At 38.5% G+C, this 14,555-nt stretch overlaps 1 protein-coding gene across 2 annotated transcripts in view; it reads right to left on the minus strand.

The window, feature by feature from the left end:
• myo1ea (myosin IEa) overlaps positions 1 to 14,555 on the minus strand; it is an 89,899-nt gene that overhangs the window by 6,588 nt on the left and 68,756 nt on the right. The window contains exons 20-27 of one of the 2 annotated variants that reach the window (XM_062027842.1): positions 12,815 to 12,929; positions 12,575 to 12,744; positions 12,347 to 12,492; positions 4,896 to 5,042; positions 4,643 to 4,803; positions 4,492 to 4,572; positions 4,229 to 4,415; positions 3,836 to 3,871 (exon numbers count right to left, since the gene is read on the minus strand). In XM_062027842.1, coding sequence (XP_061883826.1) covers positions 3,836 to 3,871; positions 4,229 to 4,415; positions 4,492 to 4,572; positions 4,643 to 4,803; positions 4,896 to 5,042; positions 12,347 to 12,492; positions 12,575 to 12,744; positions 12,815 to 12,929 — 1,043 coding nt within the window. The remainder of the gene's footprint in view (positions 1 to 3,835; positions 3,872 to 4,228; positions 4,416 to 4,491; positions 4,573 to 4,642; positions 4,804 to 4,895; positions 5,043 to 12,346; positions 12,493 to 12,574; positions 12,745 to 12,814; positions 12,930 to 14,555) is intronic. The other variant, XM_062027851.1, reaches the window with a different exon arrangement.

The following is a 14,555-nucleotide window of genomic DNA, read 5'->3' on the forward strand; positions in this document are numbered from 1 at the left end:
GAGACAAGCATTAACACCAACACCAGTCAATGTGTGAATGAATAATTGCTTCTAAGTTCACACTATAAAGTGCTTTAGAAAATCGCTTTATTAATCTAATCCATTATTATCAATATTAGTGTGGGACAAGTATGGATAAACTTGTGTGAATACTTTTGAGAAAAGCACTCACATTCACAGTTGTGCTATTGTGTGTCTAAAAATATGTATTCTGAGACACAACTATTCATACTTATGCTATTTTGCGTCAAATAATGTTGTTTTGAATTTGTTAATAAGATAAAATAATACAATAAATCAATACAATTAATAAAATATTAGTTTGAAAAAAATCACAAGATGGATAAAGTATTTTTGTCTCTGCTTTTGTGTGGATTCTTAAAGACAATCATTCATACTAATGTTATTTTATGTGAGTTCTGAGAGACCAGCATTACCACTTTTGTTTTTTTGAGTGAATAATATGAAAGCTGACATACAAGTACAGAGGTACCTCAACCTAAAAGTGTTTTGAGATAAGAATTGGCTATCGGCTACTTATTATGCTTTCAGTTACAAACAACAATTTGCGTTACAAGTAACACATGTCACAGTGAACCCCCTAAGACCTGTCTAAAACATCTGGACTTACTAGCATTAGCTTTTCGCTAGAGATGGACATAACTTTGTTTTCTAACCATGGTGCTAGTCTGCACCATTCTGAAGCAGAATGAGCCTAAGGGCAGCAAGGAATGTTAAAATAATATCTAACGGCGGACGTTTATCCATGAAAATATGAGATATACCGTAGAAGTCCACTCTCCAAGTAATGCTTTACATTATTAATACGTCATAAAAACTACTGTAGAAGCCTTCTTAAAATTAAGAAAAACATTCTCGCGAATAATAGTGTTATAAAAAATGTGTCTTTCCCACAAGCATTCACACTGATGTTATTATGTAAAGACAAGCTTTCAGCATTCACACTAACACTAATCACTATACTAATCTATTTTCATTTGAATATTGTGTGAATACTGAAAGACAAGCAGTATTACTAGTGTGCCTCAAATATGTATTTTTTGTGCTGAGAGACAAGCATTAAGCATTGACACTAATGCTTATGGAAATGAAAACATTTATGATATGTTGTGTTAAAAAAGTCTCTTAACAGTAAACATCATACATGCTAACGCTTTATGTCATTAAAAATAAATGCTGGAACAACCATTTACACTACTACTACTACTACTACGACTAGTCTAATTTTTAAAGTACTGTGAAGTGTCAATGTGGAGATAGCATTACTGTCAAAATTTATTTTCTTTCCATGCTAATACATTCCTTCACAACCACTCTATTGGAAACAAATTGAATGCTGAGAGATGAGCATTGGCTGAATACTCTATATTATAGTTTTGTCTGTACCGCTGAGACACCTGAAGGTATATTTACACTACCGTTCAAAAGTTTGGGGTCACCCAAACAATTTTGTGGAATAGCCTTCATTTCTAAGAACAAGAATAGACTATCGAGTTTCAGATGAAAGTTCTTTTTCTGGCCATTTTGTGCGTTTAATTGACCCCACAAATGTGATGCTCTAGAAACTCAATCTGCTCAAAGGAAGGTCAGTTTTGTAGCTTCTGTAACGAGCTAAACCGTTTTCAGATGTGTGAACATGATTGCACAAGGGTTTTCTAATCATCAATTAGCCTTCTGAGCCAATGAGCAAACACATTGTACCATTAGAACACTGGAGTGATAGTTGCTGGAAATGGGCATCTATACACCTATGTAGATATTGCACCAAAAACCAGACATTTGCAGCTAGAATAGTCATTTACCACATTAGCAATGTATAGAGTGTACTTCTTTAAAGTTAAGACTAGTTTAAAGTTATCGTCATTGAAAAGTACAGTGCTTTTCCTTCAAAAATAAGGATATTTCAATGTGACCCCAAACTTTTGAACGGTAGTGTACATGGTACTGACTTTAACACCAACTGATTGTTTTGTTTGACTACCAAAACAGCATTTTCAGAAACCACATTCAGTATTGAGGTAATATCAACTCTAGATAGTACTTGATATGTAAAAACAATTACTCCAAACAAAGGATCGCATACAGAAAAAATAGAGGATGCTTACTTGCTTTGATGAAAAAGAAAACACCTACCAATGTAGCCATCAACACTGCTGTTTCTAACCCCCATTAAATTGCTAATGTTTGGTTGAACAGTGGACATGTTATTACAGTAGATCTCTGCATATTCACACATTATCTTTTTTATTTGTTGGAAAACACATTGGTGTTTCTTTTTCACAGAAAACATCTCATTCACGCCTGGAGTAAGTTTCAGTGTCACAGCGCAAGCTCGCTCACTCGCCCTCCGCCCCCAAACTCTGTCAGAGCTTGATGTGCACCTCCAAAAAATACAACCGCGATGCAACTGTGATCGACTTTTCATAATGCCTCATTTCCAGTATGTAGCGGTTCCTGTTTCCCCCCCATTTTATTAACCAACTAACTTACTTACAAGCCAACTTACATACTTTACTACTACTAATAACTTACTTAGACTACTACTTATTTACTTAACTACTATTAACTTACTTTATAACTCACTACTCTTATTTACTTAACTACTATTAACTTACTTTATAACTCACTACTAACTTACATACACTACTATTAACCTACTTTACTACTCCTACTACAAACTTACACTACTACTTACTTACACCATTATTACTTTACTACTACTAACTTACTTACACTCCTACTAACTTGCTTATTTACAATAATACTTACTTTACCACTGATACTAACTTATTTACCTACTACTACCTTTACTACTAACTTACTTACACTACTACTACTTACTTTACTACTGATACTAACTTACTTAATTACTACTACTACTAACTTACTTACACTACCTTTGTATTACTATGATTAACATACACTAATAATTACTTTACTACTATTGTTACTACTAACTTGCAAAGGTACACTACTATTTACTAACTTTACTACAATTACTTAACTACTATTACCTCCCTACCTACCCCAGAAAGCTTCATTTCAAATCCAACCAGAGTTGTGGTTGCTTCCTCTCAGGAAGACTTTGCCTTTAGTTGAAAACTGCACGCCATAGTCACTGCGCAGGAGCATAATCTAGATGTACAGTATATTCTATAAATACGTGTTGATAAAGCATAAAATGAAGGCTAGACATCTTCCATTAGTTTTATCGATCATATTCCATTATCAGTCATTAGTGGCGAGTACTTATACATTTTACATGAGCTTAGGATACATTCACAAAGACGTCTGTTTTAAAGAGTGTGCGGGTGAGGAGTCGGGAAAAGGGTGACCTTTTTGAATGAGGTGCATCTCAAGTGAGATAAAAAAAACTTCCCGGCCATCCCGAACGAGCCGCCAAATTGTTTATCGGGCCAGGAGTGTGGGGACATCAACATGAGTTTGGAAAAATCTTATTTTCACCAGTGTTTTCTGCTCCTTCTTCTGTCATTTCTTTTCATGTCAATCTTGGAGAAGAATTTTGACATTTAGGTCAAACTAATTTGACCTTAACGTTCAGACTGCAGTAGCAATAAGAATACAGAATTGTACCGTTCACAGTGAGGAAAAGAAATCGGAATTGACCTGCAGTGTGAACGTAGCCTCAGCATGTCAAAAATGCATTATTAGCGTTTTTATTCACGGTCTTGCAACATAACTCCCAGAAAAAGTGTGGATCTATATTAAAAACAATTACAGCTGATATCAAATAATTTTTTCCTCTAATATTTTAAAAGGCTTGACCATCACCAACATTTCAGTAAACACTCACATTCTTCCATTTGAAGCTGGTCCACTGACTCCATTACTATAAAAAAGTACATTATCCAAATTATGGCAAATTACTGAAACACTTATGCATCTGTGTGTGTGTGTGTTGTGTGAAATAAAAGACTGCATTGTCATGGTGTGATGATGAATTAATGCAGGAAGTTTGCTTGCAGGATGAATAATAATATGTTGTCTAGCACATAGTGGCCACAGCATTAGCTACACGTGTACACTCCTTTTCATCATCATTACAGAGCAGCATTGTAGTTCTAAAGGCAGAATGTTTGATTTTATTGGATTGTGCGAGGCATAACATTTGCTTGTCTCTTTTTCCTTACAGAGAACGTGACCAACCTATTTTTTTGGCTTGTTTGTGTGATATTAATCGCCTCACCCTGCGGCTCCTTGTTCCGGAACCCCGAGAAAGTCCAGGCTGGTCTGTGCTCTGTTGCTAACCCCCCTTTGCTGGCTGAGGTTGCTGGGAAGGTGAGGACGCACAGCGTCGCCCTGCTGCCGATACAAAGAGTTCCTCTGATTGGCCATGTGATTGGTGTTTTTCAGGCCGCCATTTTGGTGAGAGACTGTGAGGAGCACAAAGAAAAATTTAAGGATGTGTTTGTTCTGGAAGACAAAGTGTGTAATGTGTGGATGCTGTACCTGGAGGTCCAGGTGCGGCCCGTGCCGGCTTGTTTTGGCGCCCGACGTGGTAACTTTCTGTGATATTGGCTCTAGAAGGACCTAAGAAAGGAGATTAGGTTTGTTCTGGTGCATTTATTTGGATGCCTTTAGCCTCTTTGTATCTACTCACGCGTGTTCCTAGGAAGTCCTGATCCGATGCTGACCTGCAGATTCTTGTTGGAAGGCTTGAGCACAGCCAATTCTCCCTGACCCTGGACAAAGGTGACCTGTCGAGAACCCGCTCCACCACTCAGGATGCCCCACTTCTCCTCCTTCAGCTTTACAGACAGTCTAGAATGCAAATAGACACTCTCATTCAACACTGTCCAGCCTTGACATTAGCATGACAGACCATGTGACATCGATGCCTTTATTTGTCTTACGTGTTACTAAACTGGAGGGGTAGCTTCCTCTGCGTTTTCTCCTCAAACCTGCGGGCCAGTAAGCTAATAAACTCTGTCTTGAAGACACACTCCAGCAGGCTGTCATAGCCCTGCACGTTTAGGATCATGAAGTCATCCTGCATCGTGCTGAAATCACAAACAAAAAGTGAAAAAATTAACACTGACACATCCGGACAAATCACATTAATAAGTACACCTAAGCAGTCTAAGGAGAGCTAATAAAAATTCTGCATCAATGATAATAATGCTGTGTTTTCATTGACACTATTATTTTAGACCCATCCTACTGATAGCTGCTTTTGATATATTCTGTGACATTCTTCACACAGATTAAAGAGGCTCTCAGTCGTGCAGTGTAGTTGCAGACCACAACATATCACAATACATAATAGTCATCCCTCGCTAGATCGCAATTCAAATATTGCGAGCTCACTGTATTGTAGATTTAAAAATGTTTAAAGTATGTACTATATGTAGGCGTGTAACAATTAGTTTTAACATTGATTCGATTCGATTCAGAATTCGTGGTTGCCGATACAATTCAGGGGCGACATTATATTTTTTTAGAACAATACGACCAGAAACAATGCACTGCAGGTGAATTAGGTATAAATGAATTATGGATACAAACAAGCAAGTAAACAACAATTAATGGCCAATGTATTCCCATCTTTTGTGCCACAAGTACGTTAGGTTGAATTAAGAAGAGGAAACCTTTTTCTGCTGTCATTTTCAACAATTAAGACTTTTTCAATAAAAGTACAGGAACCAACATTTTAACAGTAGATTTACCTGCTACTTTGCTGTTGTTTTTCAACATAAAAATAATACAATATTTGTATATATATATATATATATATATATATATATATATATATATATATATATATATATATATATATATATATATATACACACACATCATCATATATGTTTTTAAAAAATGCGGTAGAATTAGCAATACATTTAAAATTAATTAAAATTAAGTGCAACCAACTCTTTTCAGATTAAATGAGAAATGGTTTGACCTGCTACTACTCTCATTATAATAAACACGGAACATCACAAACACATAATGAAAGTGACAGCGGACAAGTTTCGGCGACACACGAAGCAAATGGCCGAGGGTGTAATGGACGAAGTTGGAAACGTATATGAAGTGTGACCGCTTTTTTATTTATTTAAAAAATACTAATATACTGTTAGTCTTTATAACACTGTTTTTAACCTTCCGTCTGAAGCTAGTCCATCAGCAAACTTGCTCCGCTGTCACTTCCGTTTTGTCTGTCGCATCCTTTGTGGGTTTAAAGTTAAGTTGTGGCTTTAAAGCGCATCCGGAAAATATTCACAGCCTACTATGTTTTCCACATTTTGTTATGTTACAGCCTTTTTCCAAAATGGAAAAAATTCATTTTTATCCTAAAAGTCTACACACAATAACCCAAAATGACAATATGAAAATGTTTTTGTTTTTTCGATTTTTGCAATTGTATTTAAAAATAAAAAACTAAGTAATCACATGTACGTAAGTATTTTACAGCCTTTTCTCAATACTTTGTTGATGTCCCTTTGGCAGCAATTACAGCCTCACGTCTTTTTGATATGATGCCACAAGCTTGGCAACCTTATCTTTGGGCAGTTTCGCTCAATCCCCTTTGCAGCCCTATTAAAGGGGAACTGCACTTTTTTTTATTTTGCCAATCGTTCACAATCATTATGAAAGACAAGAAACACACAACTCTTTTTTTAACTAGGATTTTAAAGATGATGAAAAACACTTGGAAGATGTGGCTAATGGGAGTCACTGTTGTAGCCTTCAAAGCCCTCTAAAATAATTTCAAAGCATTCCAGCAACGTTTTGTATACACACTGCAAGTAATATACCTGTATATAATGTAGTAACAGACACGTTCATAACAATATGTAATATGTTCAGTATTTACCGTATTTTAATTCTTCGGCGCATTGATTTCCGTTTCCATAGCAGCGCCTTTCCAACTACTGGCAACAACTTTGGGTTCCTACTTCCGGATACTAAGGCGTGTGTGTCTTCTAATCATGGCAGACATGGTAACAGACAACAAAGACGTCTATTTTTGGACAAATGAGGATTCACATCCTTATCTTTTTGAACCTGAATGATTGGAGGATGAACTACTGCTTCTAGAAACCAGCACGAAGAAGAGAGCGAAACGTTGGAGCCGATGAAAGTGAGGTGGGCCTGACACGAAGTTGCAAATGTGGAATTCGGAGACAAACTATTTCGACATAAATGGCGTGCATTCCCCAAATAAACCAAAAAAAAACGTCCCCCGAACAGCTGGACCAAACGCAAAACTGTCCATCGAGTGAGTCTCATTTTAATATCGATCACGAGACACGCAGCACGTCATGCGTGTTATTAAAACTACAGTACATACCCTGTCTGGTTATCTGTGTACAAACAAAACATGAAATGTGGGCTCATACTTTACAGATACTGAAACATGATTGTTCATGTTTTTCAGTCAGTACAGATTGATGTCTTATCGCATTGTGCTGCATTCCAAAATCAAACGCGTTTTGTGCTGACGTAGAAGCTAGCTTATATCCCGCTGTAGTTAGCTTCTACGGCTAATATTGTAGCATGCCAATGTGTTACTGCGGTTAAAAATAGAGAGTTCCTCAGTGTTTGCTCTTACAATAACAATGTCGCAAGAGCATAGTTATTATACAGGTTACCAAACGTAAATTAAGTATTGTTGATGGTTTTTGAATGTATTTTTAAAGTGATTCAGAGGTAGAATTGATTGCTCCCATTAACTGCATTGATGGTCGCCTAGAACGAACCTGCAAAGAAACTTTTTTTCTTCTTGTCTTTCATAATGATTGTGAACGATAGACAAAATCCCCCAAAAAGTGTGGTTCCCCTTTAAGCTCTACCAGGTGGGATGGGAAGCGTCGATGCACAGCTACTTTCAGATCTCTCCAGAAATGTTCAATCGGATTCAAGTCTGGACTCTGGTTGGGCCACTCAAGGACATTTACAGAGTTGTCCTGAAGCCATTCCTTTGATATCTTGGCTGAAAGATGCCCCGTCTCCTCAGTCTTTATTCTGGAGCGCTCTGGAGCAGGTTTTCCTCCGGGATGTCGCTGTACATTGCTGCCTATCATCTTTCCCTCTATCCTGACTAGTCTCAAGCCGCTTAAAAATATCTCCACAGCATGATCATGCCACCGCGATGCTTCACTGTGGGGATAGTATTGGCCTGGTGATGAGCAATGCCTGGTTTCCTCCAAACATGATGCCTGACATTTACGCAAAAGAGTTCAATATTTGACCAAATAATTTTGTTTCTCATGGTCTGAGAGTCTTTCAGGTGCATTTTGGGAAACTCCTAGCGGGCTGCAATGTGCCTTTTTACTAATTGGCTTCCGTCTGGCCACTCTACCATACAGGCTTGATTGGTGGATTGCTACAGAGATGGTTTTCCTTCAGGAAGGTTCTTCTCTCTCAACAGAGGAATGCTGTAGCTTTGACCGAGTGACCACCGGGTTCTTGGTCACCTCCCTGTCTAAGGCCCTCCTCCCCTGATCGCTCAGTTTAGGCGGCCAGCCAGTTATAGGAAAAGTCCTAGTGGTTCCAAACTTATTTTATTTACGGATGATGGAGGCCACTGTGCTCATTAGGACCTTCAAGGCAGCAGATATTTTTCTGTACCCTTTCCCGGTCATGGTTTCAATACATGGAAGCCCTAATTTAGAGCAATTACCCAGGATGTGACAAATTATTTCCACTTCATAACTGTGTTTTAGTGGCCCGGCAACAGCTGTATCTATGACGCTTGGAGGATACTCCAGGCTACCGGTGAGTACTTTATTTAGTCTACGGCAGAACACACTCAAGGCTACTATATTGTATTAGAACCTTTATTTAACCAGATAAGAAAACCCATTGAGATCAAGATCTCTTTCACAAGGGTGACCTGGCCAAGAGGTCAACAGCACATGTCACAGAGCAGTTTCAAAAATAATACATTAAGACATACATTTTAAAATACATAAGAGAACTGTAAAACAACAGAGATTTACATCTTTAAAAACACAGGCACTGTGCAAACGTCTCTCGCTGTTTGTCCCTCAGGACAGAACGGAAGGCTCCAAATGGAAGTAGTTCTGTAAGTTTCAGTTTCTTGTATTTGTAAAATTGTATGAAACGAGTGCAACGGTGACAAAATGGTGGTTATTTCATGTTTAGAGGGCTCTAACTATGTTCAAAATTGATTTAAAAAGTTGTTAAGTGTTTCTATGCTCCAACTATAAAAAATATTTGTTTTAATAATAACAATCATACTTTGCAGAAATGCGATAAACGAGGGACAACCTTCAGAGAAGCATATACCAAGAGGTATAAACTGTGTCACATGGCTTCTATTCGCCCCCAATACCCAGAGATTAGTACATTGTTTTAGTTTTTTTCAAACTTTTGTCTCAATTTTCTGTGTAGCACCATTGGCTGCAACTTCACTTTGCTTGAATTTCACCTGTTTTTTCAAATGCGCTCACTTAAAGGCCTACTGAAATGAATTTTTTTTTATTCAAACGGGGATAGCAGATCCATTCTATGTGTCATACTTGATCATTTCGCGATATTGCCATATTTTTGCTGAAAAGGATTTAGTAGAGAACATCGACGATAAAGTTGCAACTTTTGGTCGTCAACGGTTGAAAGGCTCCTCACATTTCCCCATTGTTTTCAATGCAGCTAGAGCGATTTGGACCGAGAAAGCGACGATTACCCCATTAATTTGAGCGAGGATGAAAGATTCGTGGATGAGGAACGTTAGAGTGAAGGACTAGAATGCAGTGCAAGACATATCTTTTTTCGCTCTGACCGTAACTTAGGTACAAGCTGGCTCATTGGATTCCACACTTGTATTTTAAACCACCTCGGATACTATATCCTCTTGAAAATGAGAGTCGAGAACGCGAAATAGACATTCACAGTGACTTTTATCTCCACGACAATACATCGGCGAAACACTTTAGCTACGGAGCTAACGTGACAGCATCGTGCTTAACTGCATATAGAAACAAAAGAAATAAACCCCTCGACTGGAAGGATAGATAGAAAATCAACAATACTAATAAACTATGGACCTGTAACTACACGGTTAATGCTTTCCAGCCTGGCGAAGGTTAACAATGCTGTTGCTAATGACACCATTGAAGCTAACTTAGCAACCGGACCTCACAGAGCTATGCTAAAAACATTAGCTATCCACCTACGCCAGCCAGCCCTCATCTGCTCATCAACACCCGTGCTCACCTGCGTTCCAGCGATCGACGGTGCGACAAAGGACTTCACCCGATCACAGATGCGGTCGGCGGCCCGGAGACGGAGGAAGTTAAGGTGAGTTCGGCGGCTAGCGCGTCTGCTATCCACCTCAAAGTCCTCCTGGTTGTGTTGCTGTAGTCCGCCGCTAATACACCGATCCCACCTACAACTTTCTTCTTTGCAGTCTTCATTGTTCATTAAACAAATTGCAAAAGATTCACCAACACAGATGTCCAGAATACCGTGGAATTTTGAGATGAAAACAGAGTTTTTTGTATAGGATTCAATGTGTCCGCATACTTCCGTTTCAACGATTGACGTCACGCGCATACGTCATCATACATAGACATTGTCAACCGGAAGTTTAGCGGGAAATTTAAAATTGCACTTTATAAGTTAACCCGGCCGTATTGGCATGTGTTGCAATGTTAAGATTTCATCATTGATATATAAACTATCAGACTGCGTGATCGGTATTAGTGGGTTTCAGTAGGCCTTTAAGCGCTTTACTTAAATTGTGCCTTTTGTGTTGACAGGTTGCCAGATTATTTTTTGCCCTTTAACACGCGAAGTCCCAGAGAAGGGTCAATTGACACTTTTACCTAGAAAACACACAAGAGGGTCATTTGACCCCTAGTCCCCCCTGTGGACACTCCTTTTGTTATGAAAATGTGGCTGTTAGTGGCACACGGCAGGGGGCCACTTGAGCCTGTGTGGGGGAGGGGACCTTACAGCTCAAGCTTTAGTTCTGAGGTAGGTTGTGTGTGTTTTTGCAAGGATCAACAGAATGAAGGGATCAACACTCTGACATTTATTGTTAAAAAAAATACAAAACAAAACATATTTACAAAGAATGAAAAAGCAACTGTTTTCCCAGTTTTGGTGTGGAGGGTTGTTGCAGAAGCAATTGTTATTTTTGTGTGCCAAAAATAGTTTAAAAAAAAAAATTTACAAAGAAAAAAGCATATTTACAAAGAATGAAAAACCATGTCCATGTAAACGTGACTGACATACATTTGAGCAGTCACTCACAATCCTGGCACTGCCATTGCTCCTTTCGGCATTTCCCACATGTATAATTTTTCTGTCTACCTAGACAAACTGCCCCTAACAGCCTCATTACCATAACAAAATGAGTGATTAGTGTATTCGGGAAAAGCGTCGGGCCAAATGACCCCTCTCTGGGTCTTCTAGGTAGACAGAAAAATGCTGGGACTTCTAGTGTTAATGGATGTTGCATGTGTTTTCTCCTTGGTCTTCCATGGACCATTTTTTGCATGCCATTACATTTTGGTGGACATTGTCTTAGTAGCACCCTTACAACCAGATTTAAATATCCATGGGATGGGTCTGACAGGTGGCAATTCATCGCCATATTGTGGACCATATAAAAAAAAAAGGTCAATGACCATGATGTGTACTTTCGTGACATCACAAGCACAGCATTTCTCTTTTATGACCCAATCCAAACAACCTTTCCTAGTCATGGAGCAGAAAAAAAAATGCAACCAGCACAAAAAGTCAACACACTTGGTCACACATCACACAACCTGCTCACTCAACTTTGTAGATATTGTAAAAAAAAACAACAACTCCTCCATCACCATAATATTTCTGATTGATTACAAAGCTTTAAAGAGGTTGTCACAGAAGTAAACAAGGTAGGATTTGGACTTTCACAGACTCTTAATATTCAATTATGATAATTATTAATTATTTATCCATCATATTAATATAATATGTAAACACACACACACACAGACACGAGCGCACGCACACACGCACACGCATATATATGGTTACTTTGCATGCAGTCGGCTTTCGGCCCCCGGTAAAATTATTTTAGCCCAGTGCGGCAACCCGAGTTAAAAAGTTTGGACACCCCTGAAACTAAGCGTTAAATGAATAGAGAATCATTATTGTTATTTGCATTATTCTCCAATAAATTGTGTGTACACACAAAAAATATTGGTATTAGGCAGTGATACAACCTCAAAAAGGTTACATAAGTAGTAACAATTGCCAAAGATAATGCCCTCCAACATAAGCGATGCACATTTCAGGCACATTTCAAATGTATGTTAGGCATGATTGTATGGTAACTAGTTTATACCTGAGAGACACTCCCAAGATACTCTCCACGCCAATCTGCCGCTTCAGCACCTCAGTCACCTGACCTTTCTCTGGTCCCTGTTTGATCTTCTCTCTTCCTATCAGGTACACCGACCTTGGAGTCAGGATCAAGTCCCTCTTAACTGACTGGAATGAAATATAGCAAGAGGAAGGATTCAGACAATGATTCCACACGTTTGGCGGGACGAGACACAGAGAGGTAGCCAACCTTAAAGCGACGGTCATATTTAGTGACTTTGTCTGCAAAGTCAATCTTCTCTCTCTTGGCCAGAAACTGTCTCAGCTCAGGCCTGTCATCCATGCCCAGGTAGTCTCCTACAAAGTTTCTGTTTAAGCTGTGTCGCCGCCTCTCTTTGTGATTCAGCAAAAGGTCAGAAGCTGCACACAAAAGAATGACTGAGCATGACGAGCACACACCGGGATAAATACAAGAGGTCATCTCACTCACCTTCCTCTCGCATCTTCACATATCTCTTGCGGGCTGTGTATTTCCTCCAGGCTTTCTGGATGGTCCTGGCATAGCCGTCAAACTTGCGTTCCCTGGTCTCTTCCAGCAGAAAGAGCTTGGAACACAGAGAAAGGCAGAAACTTTGAAGGTGGCGCTCACCCAACAAACCAAAAGTAGATTAAAAGACACTGAACATATTCCAAAATACCCAGTAAGTACCAAAAAACTAAATGCATACATAAAAAGCCCTAACATTTATTTTTTTGATAACCTAAACAAATGGTTCTCAACAAGTTTGGTTGCGAGACGCAATATCATCCCTTAAAGACAAGCAGCAACTCCATTTATTCCAGGTCTGTAAAAAATAACGTGGTAACTCGTCCAAAAATTACAAAAAAATATTGCATTAATCATGTACAGTGGCAAATTAATCACATAATTTAATTTGACCGCCCATGCTCATTCATGCTCCTTCATCCTAACTGTGGATGTTTACCTGACAGACAACGTTACTTTGGTGAAAAAAGTGTGGGTGATGAGCTTCATTAACTATCTTTTTTATATGTTCCTGTCATAGTGAAATACTTTTATTGGAAAATACTTCAAATACTGTATGTACAAAAAGCCAAAAGTTCTACATTTTCCTGAGAGGTTTAGAAATAATTATTCCTTGCATGTAACTAATAATAGTAACCAATGTTTGCTGAAGCAGCAAATATAGTGAAAAACATTTGAGTCCATCCAAAACCTTTGGTACGTTTAAGAGTAGTGATTCAAAATAAAACAACGTATTTCTTTTTCAACGTTCGGTGCTATGAATGCAGCATTAATTCTGCCTTTCCCCCCCTATTAATTCTGCCTGGCAACAACTGGACAGACAGATCTGCTGTATAACTATTGTTCAATTACATTGCTTATTTCACTTATATAATGAATCACATACACCAATGATTCTCAAACTGGTGGTATTAGTTCTAGTTATATTCAGGCACATATTCCCTGGAATTAAACATCAATTAATAGTATTTTTCTTAAATATTGTTTAACATACAAGATAATTAAGGGTGGACAAACCACATTTAGGAAGATAAACCTTGGTGGTAAACAGAGGTAGCCTAAACAAAGCACAAGCAAAATATTTTCGAGGTGGCCGTTGGGTGTAAAAAGTTAGGAGCATTGACAAACTATTTGTTGTTTAGAATATTGCCATATGAAGACAAATGATGAAAAGGACCACAGATGTTCTTACTACAGTGGGAAAGAGCTACAATTGCGCTGAGTGTTAACTTTTCACAACATCGAAAACTCCCAAGAAGAATCAGTTTGTCATTTCCTGAGGACCTCGAGAACCCGCAATCACGCTCTGTGGCCTCTAAATTTGCCAGACTAATCATCCTGCCTTCCAACACGGCCAAGCCTCAGTGACACTAGACCACAATAACAACAAAACAGCAAATGTAGGATAAGAAAACTTTAAATAAACTGGCAGAGCAACAGCACTGGACCATTAACTCGTTTAGGACTCTGCTTTTCACCAGTTGCACAATTATGCTCCAAAAGAGACAAACGGTAGGTGGAGCTGTGGTTTATATCAGTGGTCCCCAACCACCGGGCCACGGCCCGGTACCGGTCCGTAGATCGATTGGTACCGGGCCGCACAAGACATTAAAAAAATAAATAAAAATAATAATAATAATATTTTATTTTTTATTAAATCAACATAAAAAACACAAGATACACT

The sequence above is a fragment of the Entelurus aequoreus genome, linkage group LG02 (assembly GCF_033978785.1).
Source record: "Entelurus aequoreus isolate RoL-2023_Sb linkage group LG02, RoL_Eaeq_v1.1, whole genome shotgun sequence".
NCBI lineage: Eukaryota > Metazoa > Chordata > Actinopteri > Syngnathiformes > Syngnathidae > Entelurus > Entelurus aequoreus.